The 14,268-nt window shown below is 42.7% G+C and overlaps 1 protein-coding gene across 1 annotated transcript; it reads left to right on the plus strand.

Moving 5' to 3' along the window:
• Window positions 1-11,481: 11,481 nt before the first annotated feature.
• On the plus strand, window positions 11,482-12,471 carry MAS1 (MAS1 proto-oncogene, G protein-coupled receptor). Its single transcript, XM_065632697.1, has one exon. It carries the CDS (start codon window positions 11,482-11,484, stop codon window positions 12,469-12,471), a length of 990 nt encoding a protein of 329 aa, XP_065488769.1.
• Window positions 12,472-14,268: the final 1,797 nt, after the last annotated feature.

Consider the following 14,268-nt stretch of genomic DNA (forward strand, 5'->3'; position numbering starts at 1 on the left):
AGCATTTCAGCCTTGATTGAAAAAAGTGCCTGAGCACAGGCCTGAATTTTGGTGATGTGATTTAAGTAATGTGCTCACACCATGCTGAATTGAGCTTGCCTTTCAGAGGAGTTAGTGGTTTGTATACCATACAAAGCCTTTGTATTCAGAGGCTCCACCCTGATCCCATCCTCAGGTACACATACCAGCTTGCTTAAGTAGCTGAGAAGATGCAAGAAACCCCTGTAAAACTAGTTAGCTGGGACTGGGAAGCACTCCATAGCCTGGGGCTCATTCCCTGTTGTTGGGCTCACAAATTCTGTACTGTTAACTCTGCCAAAACAGGATTAGTAGATGCACATGGAGACTATCACGGGTTGTAGGAACAGAAAATGCATGTTTACAGGTCCTGGTCAGCATCCTCCTGTTTTGCCTCCTTTTTCACAGTGCAGTCATCAAACCAGTGGTCGTGATCCAAGAGACACGGACTCCAGTGACTTGTGTGCTACATGAGGGATGAACCCCACTGCCTCATCATTCTGACCTCGTGCTGCATGTGGCTCTTGGGGTAACCAGTTCCTGTCTCCACGGCTCTCCTGGAGATCCCCTTTACGCACAGATCGTCGCTGGTGTATGAAGGCAGGAGAGCGTGAGTGCCATGACCTCCCTCATCACCACTCTGCAGGGGTATGACTGCTGGTAGACCCTTTAGCACCAGCTTCAGGAATTAATTCATCTGCATGGTCTCTGGCACCACAGCAAAGCATGACAGGAGCAAGTAGGGCAGCTATGCACACCAGGGATGATGCCACAGAGGTTCTATGTGGGTGATGGACCTCTGCACCTTGTCTGCAGGGCCCATGGGCTGCTGCTGGTCCGGAACAGTGGTGACCTGCCAGCCACTGGCAGCTTTGAGACCATTTCCTTGCTCTGTGATTTTGCAGTTCTGCTCCTCCCCTATTAATTCTACTATATAATTTATCTGAAAAGGAGAGGGCAGCCTATTACCCCTCCAGTGCCTGTTTCAGGGCTCTGTCCCTGGAGTCACCTGGCAGCTCTGAAGAATGGCCCTTGATTTCTACCTAGTGTGAAAAGACAGCTCTTGTTTCGGTCTGCAGCCATCACAATGCCTCCAAAACTTTCCCATGAAAGAGATACAGTCCATCTAGTTATTTCACTAACCTATTTACTTGCTTTTTTTTTCTTCTGACCAATATGGTTTCTACACAGTCAACCGTATTCTAGTCTCTTACTGATTCTTCCTTCCCTCATCCCTGTCCCCAAAAAAGCAACAACAGAAACTAAGCCTTTCTTCACCCCGGAGAGTAATAAGTTTAATTATGGCAAGATGTGTGTATGTGTATAAATACTATGCTTATTATATACTATACAGTCATCAGGACTATTGTTACATTCAGCCTGACAAGGAGGCTCTGTCTGGCTCTATGACTGACACTCTGTTATCTCCTTCCATCAATCCATATTTGGAGGACTACTAAGGAAATAGCTTTGCTGAGAATATATCTTAGATCAGAGTCCCATTTCTTTGTACTATGGTGGAACGGTCCACATGACAATGTAGGCGGAGAAACTCAAGCTTTTGTGGGTATTAAGCATGCCTTGAGTCATGCGTGTAAACTCTGCTCCTATATGAGAATGTACATTCCCATCAGTGGGAACGTGGGTGCGCGTAAACCACAACAAGGTATTAAAAGATTAGGCCAGGAACTAGGAGAAAAAATATAGGACAGCGAGGCAGAGAAACAGGATGGATGAAGCAGAGCTGCCAGCCTTCTAGCTTTTTAACCTAAGTGCCTTCTGAGCAGTTAAAGTGCAGTTAAGCGCTTCCTTGCCAGGGCTATATCCCATGATTTTTCTGAGAGTGTGTTAGCTAGGGTGCTGGTGGTAACCTCAGCATTTCTGTGCTACCCTGGCTCTCCTCTGCACAGCCAGCCCAGCCCCACTCCATCCCACCCTGGGTGCACAAGCAGGCACAACTGCCCACCTGGGACATGCCCTGGGGCCCGTCCTGCAGCTGCCTACGCTGTGGCCAGCAGCAGCTATTGCATGGCCAAGAGCCACACAGAGATGCTGGTGTGCTGCTAATAGGGCAAGAAAAATCATGTGTCCTTGACATCAAAAGATAAAGGGAATGCATTACAAAGAAGAAAAAGTACAGTCCTAGAAAATGTGTTCAGCAGGAAATAGAGGCAGCAATAGTCCCTGAAGCATCTAAATTCTGAGGAAAATATTTTTTATTAACAAAAGACTGAGACTTCAAGTGTTGGAGGTCCCTGTTAAGAGGAGGGAGAATGCAGTGGTGTCTTTAACTTATGTACATCAGATGAAGAAGGAACTTGACGTTTTCATGCAGGAAGAAGTGGAATTCCTAAAAAATGCAGAACTTCAGTTTCTTTCTCTCCAGCTGCAGTTTGGTTGCTTGTTGTTCACAACCTGACCTCAGTGCACTTAATTTATTTCATGTTATCTCAACTCTGCAGAGCAAATGCTGTTATCAAACCAACCTATGAATAGAAGAGGACAAGTCAATACTGCTTCTGGAAGCAAAGTGATGGCATAGCCAATATAGATGTTCATGCTGAATCTTTGGCAAGATGTAGCACCACATCACCATGGGAGCTAGAAATCCTGAACCTGGAGTCCTCAAGAGCAGCCTTTCTTCATTTGCAGGGGCTGAATTGCTCCCTGGTTTACTGATACTTATTTCCATGACTTGGTGAAGACTTAGGACAGCTGAGCATCTTGTCCCATTTCTGTCACAGGTACAAAGGGGAAAGCTAGAAAAGGTGGAAACATAAGAAAAGCCAAGGCACTTGTTTTTACTGTAATAGAATCAAACTCTGTTCTTATTGTGTTAGTGGGGTCGAAGTAGTAGGTGAATTCCTTGTATTTTTAATATTTATATTAGTATGCTAGTTAAGCATCTCACAGATTTGAAGTTATCCTCCCAGTGCTCCGATTTTGCAGAGGAGGAATTTTGATGAGGAAGTCTGAGACAGAATAAACAGAGGCCTTATGAGTTCTACCCTCGGAATCATTGGTTTGTACTGTTGCTACATTTATCCTTTTGCATAAAATATAATGGCATGTTTTTGATATGTTAGGGTTCTATATCTACTCCAGTCATATACACTTGATAGAAGAGTGAGACAGATCAGTGTTTTCATTCAGTGACCTTCTGGCTTTATGCAGTAAACCTACTGCGTGAGTTTGTTTTGCACTTGTTTTCAAGTTGGATCACCTTGAAAAATACAAATTATCTCTGAGTCTATATTTTGTCTTCGAAAAGAGACTAGTATTAGAAGCAGTTTAAAATAACAGAAAAACTTTACTCGTAGGAAAATGTTTGGCTACTTGAGATTCTTAATTTTAAAAATTCAACATTTGGGAAAAATCCTAAAGCAGAAAGAAGTATTTTCCTTCTGAAATGACATTTTGATGCACTGTGCTCTGGTTCATCTCTGTCAGCCAGGCTCCCAAACTGGACGGCAAGAGAAAAGAGGATTGTATTACAAAGTCCTATTCCATGGTACATTGTGGGAGGTTCAATCCAATAAAGGAGAAATGAGACATGAGAAAACTGGACTACAGTTTCCCCGCAGAACCACAACATGATATCCACAATGAAATTTTGATTTTAAAATACTGAATTAATCCATGGAGTTTTAGACCACTTTCACAGTTCAGATGGAAATTCCTTTTTTAAATCCCAGCATCATACAATACACAGCTCTTTCAGTCATGTCACTACAAAACTCTTTCTGTTTATTGCTTATTATCTAATTCCATCTATACACAGTAATTACATTTGCAAATATGCCATTGGATAACTTGTATAGGTGTTGCCCTGAGGAGTCACAGACCTAACCTGGCTGAGTCCAAAGAGTGTTCAGAAAAGGCTGTCAACAATTCCAATGTCATCTACCTTGATTTTTTGAAGCACAACAGCTATCATCCTTTTAAATAATTTTCCAATACAAGGCATTCTTAGCACTGTAGCTACTTCTCTTGTGTGTAGTAGCAGAGTGCAGAAAGACAGGTGGACCACCAAACTGCAGCTGAAAAATCATGAATGTTCAGTGAATCCAACCAAAGAAACTAAGGTTTCACAGTAACAAACATCAAAGATTTTACTTAACCACCTATTCCTGCAGTGCAGAGAGCAAATAAAGAATAATGGCTAACTTCTGTGATGGGTTAGAAATGCATGTAAATGATGAATATGTGATACAGAATAAAAATAAAAAGAGGTGTAAGAGAAAGAAGACAGACAGACTTGTGCAATCAGGAGTAAAGATTATTTCAGGGCAGTCTTTCTTACTAGGGCAGGCACTTCATGTAACATAGTCTGACCAGCAGCTCTGTTTCGAGAAGGATTTGGACATCTGTTGATTGGAACCTCCAGAAACAACACAGGTTGAAGGACAGAGCACCACAGCACCAGACTCTTCTTTCTTTATCAGTAATACAAGATTTCTTAGACAATATGAGGTAACTGGATAAAACCACACCATCTTATCTCAACCTAAACAAAGTAAAAGCTAAGTTTACTGCCTACTTGGCACTCAAAGTTTTCCTTCCAACCTTTTATGATGGAAAGGTCTGACTCATTGCTGTCACGAGTCTCATATTTTCTAATCCTGTAACTTCTGCATTGCACAACTGAATGTAAAATGGTCTAAACTGTCTATACCGGTTAATAATATATGCCAAGTTATTACTTTCATTCTTATCCTATTCTCTACCCAAGGGATTCTTGTATTGTCTTACACATGTAAAATGAAAATGTAGAATGAAAATACTGCTTCCTGTATTGTCTTACACTGCATAGCAGTGGTGGCCCTGATGCTTGGTAGCTGGTGGGGCTGCCAGCAGGCAGGCAACGCGTATTTTCTCTTCTGATGTGTGATAATTCTTGGTTTGGTGCCAGCGTTTGTGCCATCAGTGATCGGCCCAAGAGAGAAATAAGATACAGAATGATTTTAGCAAGGGTAGATTTCTACTGGGGACAAATCCCACCATTGCAAGGTAACAACTACTACCTGCTACACATTAGGACTAAAGGGTAGGTCTACAGACAGTTGAAGAGCCTCTGAAACCCAAGGATAGAGGAGACCTCACATTCAGTGTGGCTGAAGATAGCAGCTGTGTCAATAAGCAATGTTTTATGAAGGTTGCACTGTGATTTTTCATGAAGAGGGAGATAGGGAACAAAACGTTGGTGAGGCTTTGCAGGAGACTGACTGCTGACGACCAAAGGCTCAGACAATGCATGACGAAGAGTGGATCAGAGTACAGAAAGCTGTGAGGCTGGTTTGTGAAGAAAGAGACGGCTGCTCTGCACTTTATTAAGGCCCAGGTTCTCCCTCTGCATGACACGGTGGGAGGCAGGCAGAGAGCGGGAGCACATTTCCACTTGCAAAGGATACTTCTTCTAAACCAATAGGTACAGAAATATGTTATAGAAATTCTTTGAGAGGTGAACACCTGTGGGTTTTAGTAAAGATACATATATTCTTTTCCTTGCCCAAGAATACCTTTTCCATTTATTTTTATAACTCAAAAAAATTTATTTTTTTCTATTTCCCTCCCAAAAAAACCAGAGGAAGATGGGCAACAGGAAACCTTGTTATTTTATATTTGTTTCTCCCAAGCTCACAGCATCACTAAGAGCTCCTCGCTTCCCAGTACTCTCGCTCTGCTCTCCACCCCTCTCCGATTTGGGTAACTCCCTGCAGTTTCCCTCTGGCTGCTTCCTCACCAGCACCATGACAGGACACAGAGGTACCAGCTCAGATGCAGAACATCATGTGTGCTGCATCCAGGCTGGTAAACGCAGCCACCTGGTATGGTATGGATGCATCTGTACAGCTTCTGTACCCGAACTGGCCAATTTCCCCTCTGGTTGTGGGGCTGCAGGAGTGGAGGCAGCCTGGGGTTGTCCTCCCCTCTGGGATGGCTCACACCTCCCGCTGGCCCTGGGAGCTGGAGCTCTGCCCCTCCAGCCGCACGGCGTGGCTGCTGGGGGCCCCGGCACACCACCCGAGCTGTGAAAGGAAAAGGAAGGGGCGACTCAAGTCGGGAGCAGGAACATCTCCAAATCCTCCCACACTCGCACGACAGTCAGTCCATGAAGTTACATGTGAAAAATTCCTCTAACCTGCCACACGTCTGGGCAACGCAGTAACAGGACAGACACCTCACTTCGCTTCCAAAGATTTCCAGAGCCCTGCACGCCATTTTTGGGCCCGTCTATCCCCCAGCTTTCTATCTGCTATTAACTACTCTCTTCTCATCAGCCATTTCAGAGAAGAACCTAAAATGCATTAATCATCCAAAACCAACTCTGGCAAAGAGTAGAAAAGTAACCTGTAAACAGCTTTACCAAACTATTTTAGCGACCTGCGTGGTCTCAACTGTAACCATGAACTGCCCATCTCTCACTAGCTGCCTTATTCTTGCCTCAGATAAGGTTCTTCACAGGGTCTCAGAGCACACCTAGTTTTCAGGCCCCCTGCCACAGGCCCTAAATCCACTTTCACAAACAGGCAGCAGGTCTTAACCACCCAGAAAAAAAATATGCTTAATTCACCCCTACCAACTTCAGTTGCCAAAATCTCTCAGTAGGGCTTCAGGATTAAGCAGTAATCCTTGTTTTTGGAGCCTGCTATTCCATACCATTCTCCTAAAAACACAATCCTATGATTACCACTAACAGGATTATAACAACTGAGCACCACCAAGGAGTCTCCGTCCTAACCCTGATTCTGTACTTAGTCTTGCCAGTTTTTATCTTCTGTTTTCTTGAATCTTAACTTGTACCATAACCTCACATTTAACTATGAAGAGAGGATCCCTGCTGGCCTCAAAACTAGCTGGTGACACCTACTTTCACCTTGCTTTGCAGAACCCAACAATAAATCCAGCTCTCATGCCTGTTGCCTATAAAACACAACCCACCAACTACCACCTTTTCAGGGAACTGGGCATATGCTAGGTTGATGGCTAATACAAGCGGGATAAAAGATGTCTAGCAAGGTCTATAGTGTGTTTTGGATTAGAGTTACCTTAACCCTAAGGTTTACCCTAAGCTTAACTGCTACTTTAACAATATTCCAATATCACCTGTTGAGGAGCAACCATAAGTTATTCTGGCTCTTCTAGTATCCCTTAGTCTTGATGGATCTTAAGAAAGTTAGGACCTGTTTATTTGTTCCCAGTGTTCCCCAGAGTCCTCTGTTTGCTCTCCCTGGCACCCCAGAGCACTCTGGGCTTTGGTCATTTTACAACTCCTTAGTTCTCCAGTGTGCCCGTCAGCCCTCTGTCAGTTTTTTGAATCCAGCTCCTCCATCCACACTCCTCAACCTAAGCCCAACTCCTAACCTTTGTTTGAGCTGAATAATTATGGAATTATTTTCAGCTGGAAAGTGGTAATGACTGAATGACCAGCAGGAAAAATTGCACTGCCTGAAAGTGCTGCCAATGCTCGTGTCTTAGGGATTTTTGTCATGGCTCGTGTAAATGTATAATTACGAAATCTGACTGTCAGGTACACAAAGACTCTTTATATACTGGCACCTGTATGAACCACATAAATCCCTCTAATTTGGTTTATAAATCCTAGGTTGTTGAGTTTTGTTTAATGAATGGATTGTGAGTCCTTTTCAGGTTCCCTTCTGCTTCCGGGAACTGGAGATATAAGAAAATGTTATTATTCAACGGCTCAAAGCAAAACGATAAAAAGGTAACACTTCTAGCTTCATACCTGCAAGATACTTGAAAGCGTTGGAACGTTCAATTTACATCCACTGCAAGGTTGCTCTTGCAGTGGATGTACATTGACAAGGCTGTCCCACCAGGTTAGTGTATGACAGAAATTTTTTAGGATAAAAAGTAATTTGTGTCACATCTCGCTGCATTTTCAGTTTAGATTGAAATTAACAGAGTGTCTATACTGTCCGTCATGTCTTTACTGTCTATACTGTTTTCTAGTCCAAGATCTATTGGGGTTCTATGCTTTGTTATCGTAGTCCCCTTGTTCAATCTGTGAATAGTTAAACTGATTCAGAAATAGCCACTCCATCTCTTGGCAGCATCTGATGTAAACACTACAAGGGTCAGCAGGCATGGGGTCCCCCTGTGCTATTCAACTTTCCCGTTATTCCTGAAGTCACCAAGGACAAGCTGTGTCCATGACCTATTCCCCTCAAGACCAGGTTTCACGCTGCTGCCCAGGCCATGTAGATGATGACTGATGGTGCCCCAGGGAGCAGCCATGAAGGAAATGCTGTGTACATGTGAGAGAGGTGTCACAAGCCACTTGCACCATGGAGACACAGAGGCCAGGGCATCCCCAATTTTGGGTTGTGCTTGCACAGCAGACTGAGTGGGCTACCAACCCAGGTACCTGGTCAATCTTGAAATGTTAACATGTTCCTAGAATGACCCTTGTCATTACTCATATGCACACCTCATTTTATGGGAAAGGAACAGGTTTTTTTGTTTTTCCAAGGTAGCTTGAAATTTGTGGTCCCATAGCTGTTGAACCTAAGGTGGATCACAGCTTAAGCAAATGAAAAGCAATTAGAAGCTGTTTTTATTTCACTCTGTTTCTTTCCTAACTTTATTCTGACCCTCCCTTTGAGGTCATTTATTTCTCACATTGGTAAGTAGTTTCTCCCATTTGGGGATTTGATAGTTCTAGTGAAACATATAAAGGAGAAGACCAAGCAAACTGTCTCCTTTTTTGGCTAAGAATGTTTGTTCTGCTAATATCTGAATATAAAAACAACCTAATACTTAGGGCAAAAGCAGGGGACATCCTCATGGGACTTTTCAAAGAGTTTATCTGCTCCTAGGCCTGTTTGAACTTTTCAGGGGAGACAGTTTAAATCTCAAGAACAGATTTTCACTTCATATGTCTAAGGTTTTTTTGGTAGAATAATCTCAAGATACAGTTTTTACCAAGAGGAAGGGATGTATGAGACTAACACAATGATGTGGCTATTTTCTTTGCTCTGTGGTTTCTTTTTTTTCTACTTTCTTCATTCTGTGATCCATCCTTCCTTCCTTCCTTCCTTCCTTCCTTCCTTCCTTCCTTCCTTCTATTTCTTTTTCTCACCTTCTATCTTTTTTCTCTTTCTTTCTCTTTCTCCCTGTCTTTCTTGCTTTCTTTTCTCATATTAAAAAATATAAGACAAATTTACGAATCAACTTGTATTTTTTTAGATGCCATTTGGTGGCATAGTTCTAAATTGAGATTTTTCCTTCAGATCTTATCAGCCCCAAATAGATTTCCTACTCACTTCACATTTGTTTGTTTAAACTATGTCTCTTGGTATTGTAGCAGCTCAGGACTTTCCATATATTGCCATTCAGTTCCCACAAGAGTTAACTCCCAGGCTCTCAGCGAGATGACTTGCCAGTTACTGAGTGATGCCATTTGAAGCACAGCCTCAGTGGATGAGCCTGGGGCCCTTTGCTTGGCATGCCTCAGACATTTGGAGCAATGGGAGAACTGCACACTTCTTTTTGAGGGAGCCATGGCACTGTTTGTTCGCCCTCTTACCAAAGGCAAATGGTTGGAAAGGTAACCTGCAGCTTCTTCAAGAAGTTCTTCAACAACTTTGGGAAATCTGAACAGGCCATGGATGTATCTGGAAGGAGAGGATTTTTTCCATTCTCATCTCTGAATGCTCTCACTTGGGAATGACCTTGGTAAGTCCAGAACGTTTTCCTCTTTGTGTTACTCTCCAGAGAGAAATACTCCATTTATACAGAGATACGAATCAAGAACTTTATTGAGTCTTTTCATACTTTGAGTCTTTCTTTCATACTTGAGTATTTTAATTATTTTTTTCCCTTTCCTATTTGTTTTAACTCTTGAAGTAGATAGCTTCTCCTTTTCTCCTGTGACGCTTTACTACACTATCCAGCAGCACGGTGTTTGAGCACCTTCCCTCTGCACTTTTTGCAGAACACTGCTTTTGGGAAGCTTGCCGCTCACTCCAGTCACTGCATTCATTTGGTGCATTCACACTCTTCTCTACCACATTTCCAGCTATGTTGTTTGTTCCCTCTGACTGTGTCTCTGATGGTGGCATGGTCAATGTGCAGGTGGGATCACCATTAGCATTTTTGTGCAGGTTTAAATGCCAGCAAGCCCTGAGGCTTCCCAGGTTGTTTACTGAATGCTCTTTTTCAGACTGTGATATCCTGTCTTAAGAGGCTGTTGTGAACCCCAGAAACACAGGGCTCATGAGAGAAAATTTATGACTGGGGTCAATGGCTCTGTTTAAATAATCATTGCAAAAGTTGCCCCAGTAAAATTTCTTTACTTTGCATTTGATGTTCTTAGCTGCTTGAGGGTATGGGTAAATTCTCACTATGGCATGTTAATGAACAGAGCTGCTTATGTGGATGAAACAAGTCAGCTGGGCAAGCTTATTGCCAATAGTCAGTCCCTGTTAACATCAGTAAATTAGCAAAGGTCCTGAATGCGACTCTGTATCATCACAGGGGCAGCTGGGAAGTTAACAGGGAGGAAAGCATGAAGTATTTGTCTGAAAATCAGCTGAAGTCAATGCTGCTAATTCTCTGTTATGAGATAAAAAGAGACATACAAAAGGATAACTTGTTCTATAACTCAGCAAAATAACAGTTAAAGCCATTATAACAATGGCAAGAAACCCAAACAACTAGTTGTCCTTGTGATGGGTTGGATTTGTAATGTTTGCAGCATATTTGCAGTTGTGCTAAGTGTTCTGAGTGTGTAAAAATGGTTAAATTATGTTATGCTATGATAAATGACTCTTAAAGCTGGTAAAAAAATGACTGTCTCAAAATAGTGGCATTTCACCTTTCTTCCACCTCTGTACTTGGAGAGAATAAAATGCTGAGTAACTACATATCATTTTCACTGACTTAATTAAAGCCTTTCCTTGAAAAGTGACACTGGTATCATTTTTTTTTTAAAGTAAAAATTTATGACTCAAATTAACTTGAAATACATACATTTAACTTAAATTTAATGTCATTAGCTTCAATAGGAGCTGAATAGACTTGTCTGAGAACAATCTAGGGCTCTAACAAGAACCACCGATGCTATCTGTGGCCAGTAGATCATTAAACTTTGCAATGTGATGGAGACTTTGCTTGTCCAAGAGCTCCTTGAGGGTATCTCTTTAGCTGTGGTTTAGCAGTCATATGCTGAACCCCACAGAGATGAAAGCTCAGGATTTTTGTAGCATGATGGGCTTGGCGATCTTGAACATTGCCAAGAGTAGTTCTAACTGGGTTTCAGCTAATGTCAGTATATCAAAGCTGATGTTCTTTCTTCTAAGGCTTTCAGATACGACCAGAAATTGAGGGTCCACAGAACAGAAAGAAAAGGGGGAGGGGAGGAGCACGCAATGCTCACAGTATATTTTTATACATATTTACAGAAGGAAGAGCTGTGCTATCCAAACTTGAGCTTTCCCCATGGATGAGCCAAACATAACGTTTCATCCCAGCGAAGGCACAGAGAACATCTCAATGCACAGAAACTTTTCAACACAGGAAAGAGTCTGGGAGATATTGACCCCACTTTGGGTAATTATGGTCATCTCCTTCCTGGGTTTTTGTGAAAATGGAATTGTCCTCTGGTGCCTCTGCTTCCAGATCAAAAGAAACCCATTCACTGCGTACATCACACACCTGTCCATTGCTGACATCTCCTTACTGCTTTGTACATTTATTCTGTCCATTGAGTACATTGCTGGATTTGGATTTGCGTATGGTTTTTACTATTATATAACCACCACACTGTCTATTGTCTTCCTTCTCGGATATAATACTGGTCTCTATCTCCTGACAGCCATCAGTATTGAGAGGTGTCTGTCTATTGTTTACCCCATCTGGTACCGATGCCACCGGTCACAGCACCAATCAGCAATTGTGTGTGCAATTCTGTGGACTCTGTCTTTTCTGATGACGGTAGCTGAATACGTAACATGCAAAGATGATTCAGCAAAGGAACAATTCGACGACGGCAACCATTGCAAAGCACTGCTCATCTTCACATGGATCCTGACCTTCATGATCTTTATTCCTCTAATGATTTTGTCCAGCCTGATCTTGGTTATCAGGATTCATCGTAACTCCCTGAGACCTCACTCGTCAAAGCTCTACATCATCATTGTGGCCACAGTCATTGTCTTCCTCATCTTTGCCATGCCTATGAGGCTGCTGTATCTTCTGAATTACCACCACTGGTCATCTTTGCTCAGCCAGAAGAACCATGTCACCATTGTTCTCTCAACTGTTAATAGTAGCATCAACCCCCTTGTTTACTTCTTCGTAGGAAGCAGCAAGAAGAAGAGATTCAAGGAGAGTCTCAAAGTGGTTCTTAGTCGAGCACTCGCTGATGGGTTGCGGCCAAGAAGCCAGGAAGTTGGCATGAGTTTGGATATAGCTGAAACAATTTTTTAAAGCTTGGGGTGTGTGTGGGGGGGGAACTCTAGGGGCAAATAATTGGACTTCGAAGGTTTAATAAACCACTGCAAAACTAAAAGTATTTTTCTCCCATAGAATGCAAAAAGCGGTAGTGAAATGGTACTGTCATCTTTGGTGGCTGAGCAATGGAAAAATATGGACTAGAATAACAATAACTTTTATTTGTATTTTCTTAATTATTCAAACACATGCTACATCCTGATGTGACTATGTCAATCAAAGATACCACAGTGGAAAACAAATGGGCCAATAGAGAATATAAAAAAGGACACAGAAATATGTTATAAATAGTGTGACATTTATACAAGCACTGAGCACCCATAAATGCTATTGAAGTCATCAGGGCCTGTGTGTATTTGCATTTTTGAAAGTCAAACCCACTAAATGCAGGATTCACATTACATACTGGGATTTAGTTTCAATTGTTTCCAGCTTGCTTAAGTGCGCAAAAGAGTTGCTCCCTGGGGGAAACAGAGGAAGAATACCATGTATGAGAGTAAGTCCCCATACATACCCACAAACATATGATGTAGTTTTTGTCTAGCAAAATATTTAAGTAGATATTAAATAGTCAAGTTCCTCTGTTGTTAAGAGTCTGTTTTTGAAGTGCGTGTTGCGTAAATTCCAGTGACATCAACATTTCTCTGGGTCCTTGGATAATTCGGTACCTGACAGCTGGCAACATAGAGATGTTGTCAACCCACAGAGGGCTTCTGCCCTAATTATGAAGGGTGAGGCTGGCTTATCCCCAAAATGTCAGTGTGCCTCTAGGTTTAGTTATTCAAAGAGTCTATGAGAAAGTCAGTCCCAACACTTGCTGTCCCAGCCACCTAGTATTTCGCAGTTCCCTGGAGAATATATATTCGCTGTGTGGTCTCCTTGTTTTAGAACAGTCAGTTTTAGATAAATAGAAAAAAAGAAAGGTGCTTCACACAATGCATGTCTGGGGTTCCAGCCCAGCCACACCATTTCAGCTGACTGCCTCCAGCTGTTGAATGCCAGGGTACCAGGGCTGGTATTTTGTGTCATTTAATTCCCAGGGCCACTTGCCCAACTATAGCCAAGCTGCAGAGCACAGAGGAAGACAACAGCAAGGAGGGGGGTCTGGGCAGAGAGCTGTGGCACTTTCAAAGAGATGTCTGGGAGATGCATTTGCTTCTCGCCCCCACAGAGCTCCAAATTCAGCAGGAACTGAGACCTCCTGCCACAGGCAGAAGCAGCATCTTCAGCTTCCCGCCAAGTTTCCATTGGCACACTTAATAGCTAACTGGGGAAAGAAAAATACAACCTACCCCTCCTTTGCTGAAAGATTGCCAGTCCTGGAATAAGGAAGACAGTAGGTTAAGACTGCGGATTGGGTGGGAATTCACATAGAGAAGAGATCTCAGAGGGAGAAATATTCCTTCTACGCAAGTGCCACTTTCTCCTTACATTAAAGTGTTGTAGTTTGTCACTGCAGAAAACTCAGGAAAAGGAAGAGGTTACCCTTGCATCTTCCCAATTTCCTCACTCCATCAAAACCTTTATCTGTGACAGCCCTTCTGCTTGTCCCAGTTTTTGTCTTTGAAACTCTAGTCCCAGGCTTGTCACCTCATCTACCACCTGCATGGTGGCAGATGAGTGCAGTCCGCTCCTCTCTAAGGGCAGTGATCTACTGTACTGCTGGAATGACAAATGAGCAGAGCAACTCCCCATTGCCGATGGTGAGTGCAGGACATGGCAAGCAGGTCTGTGGGCACCCTGTGGGGGTCAGAGGGAGAGGGTGTGTGTGAT

Source organism: Caloenas nicobarica, chromosome 3 (assembly GCF_036013445.1).
Source record: "Caloenas nicobarica isolate bCalNic1 chromosome 3, bCalNic1.hap1, whole genome shotgun sequence".
NCBI classification, from domain to species: Eukaryota; Metazoa; Chordata; class Aves; order Columbiformes; family Columbidae; genus Caloenas; species Caloenas nicobarica.

Excerpts from the sequence above, each read along its gene's own strand:
- MAS1 (XM_065632697.1), top strand. The coding sequence starts at position 11,482 with ATGGATGAGCCAAACATAACGTTTCATCCCAGCGAAGGCACAGAGAAC.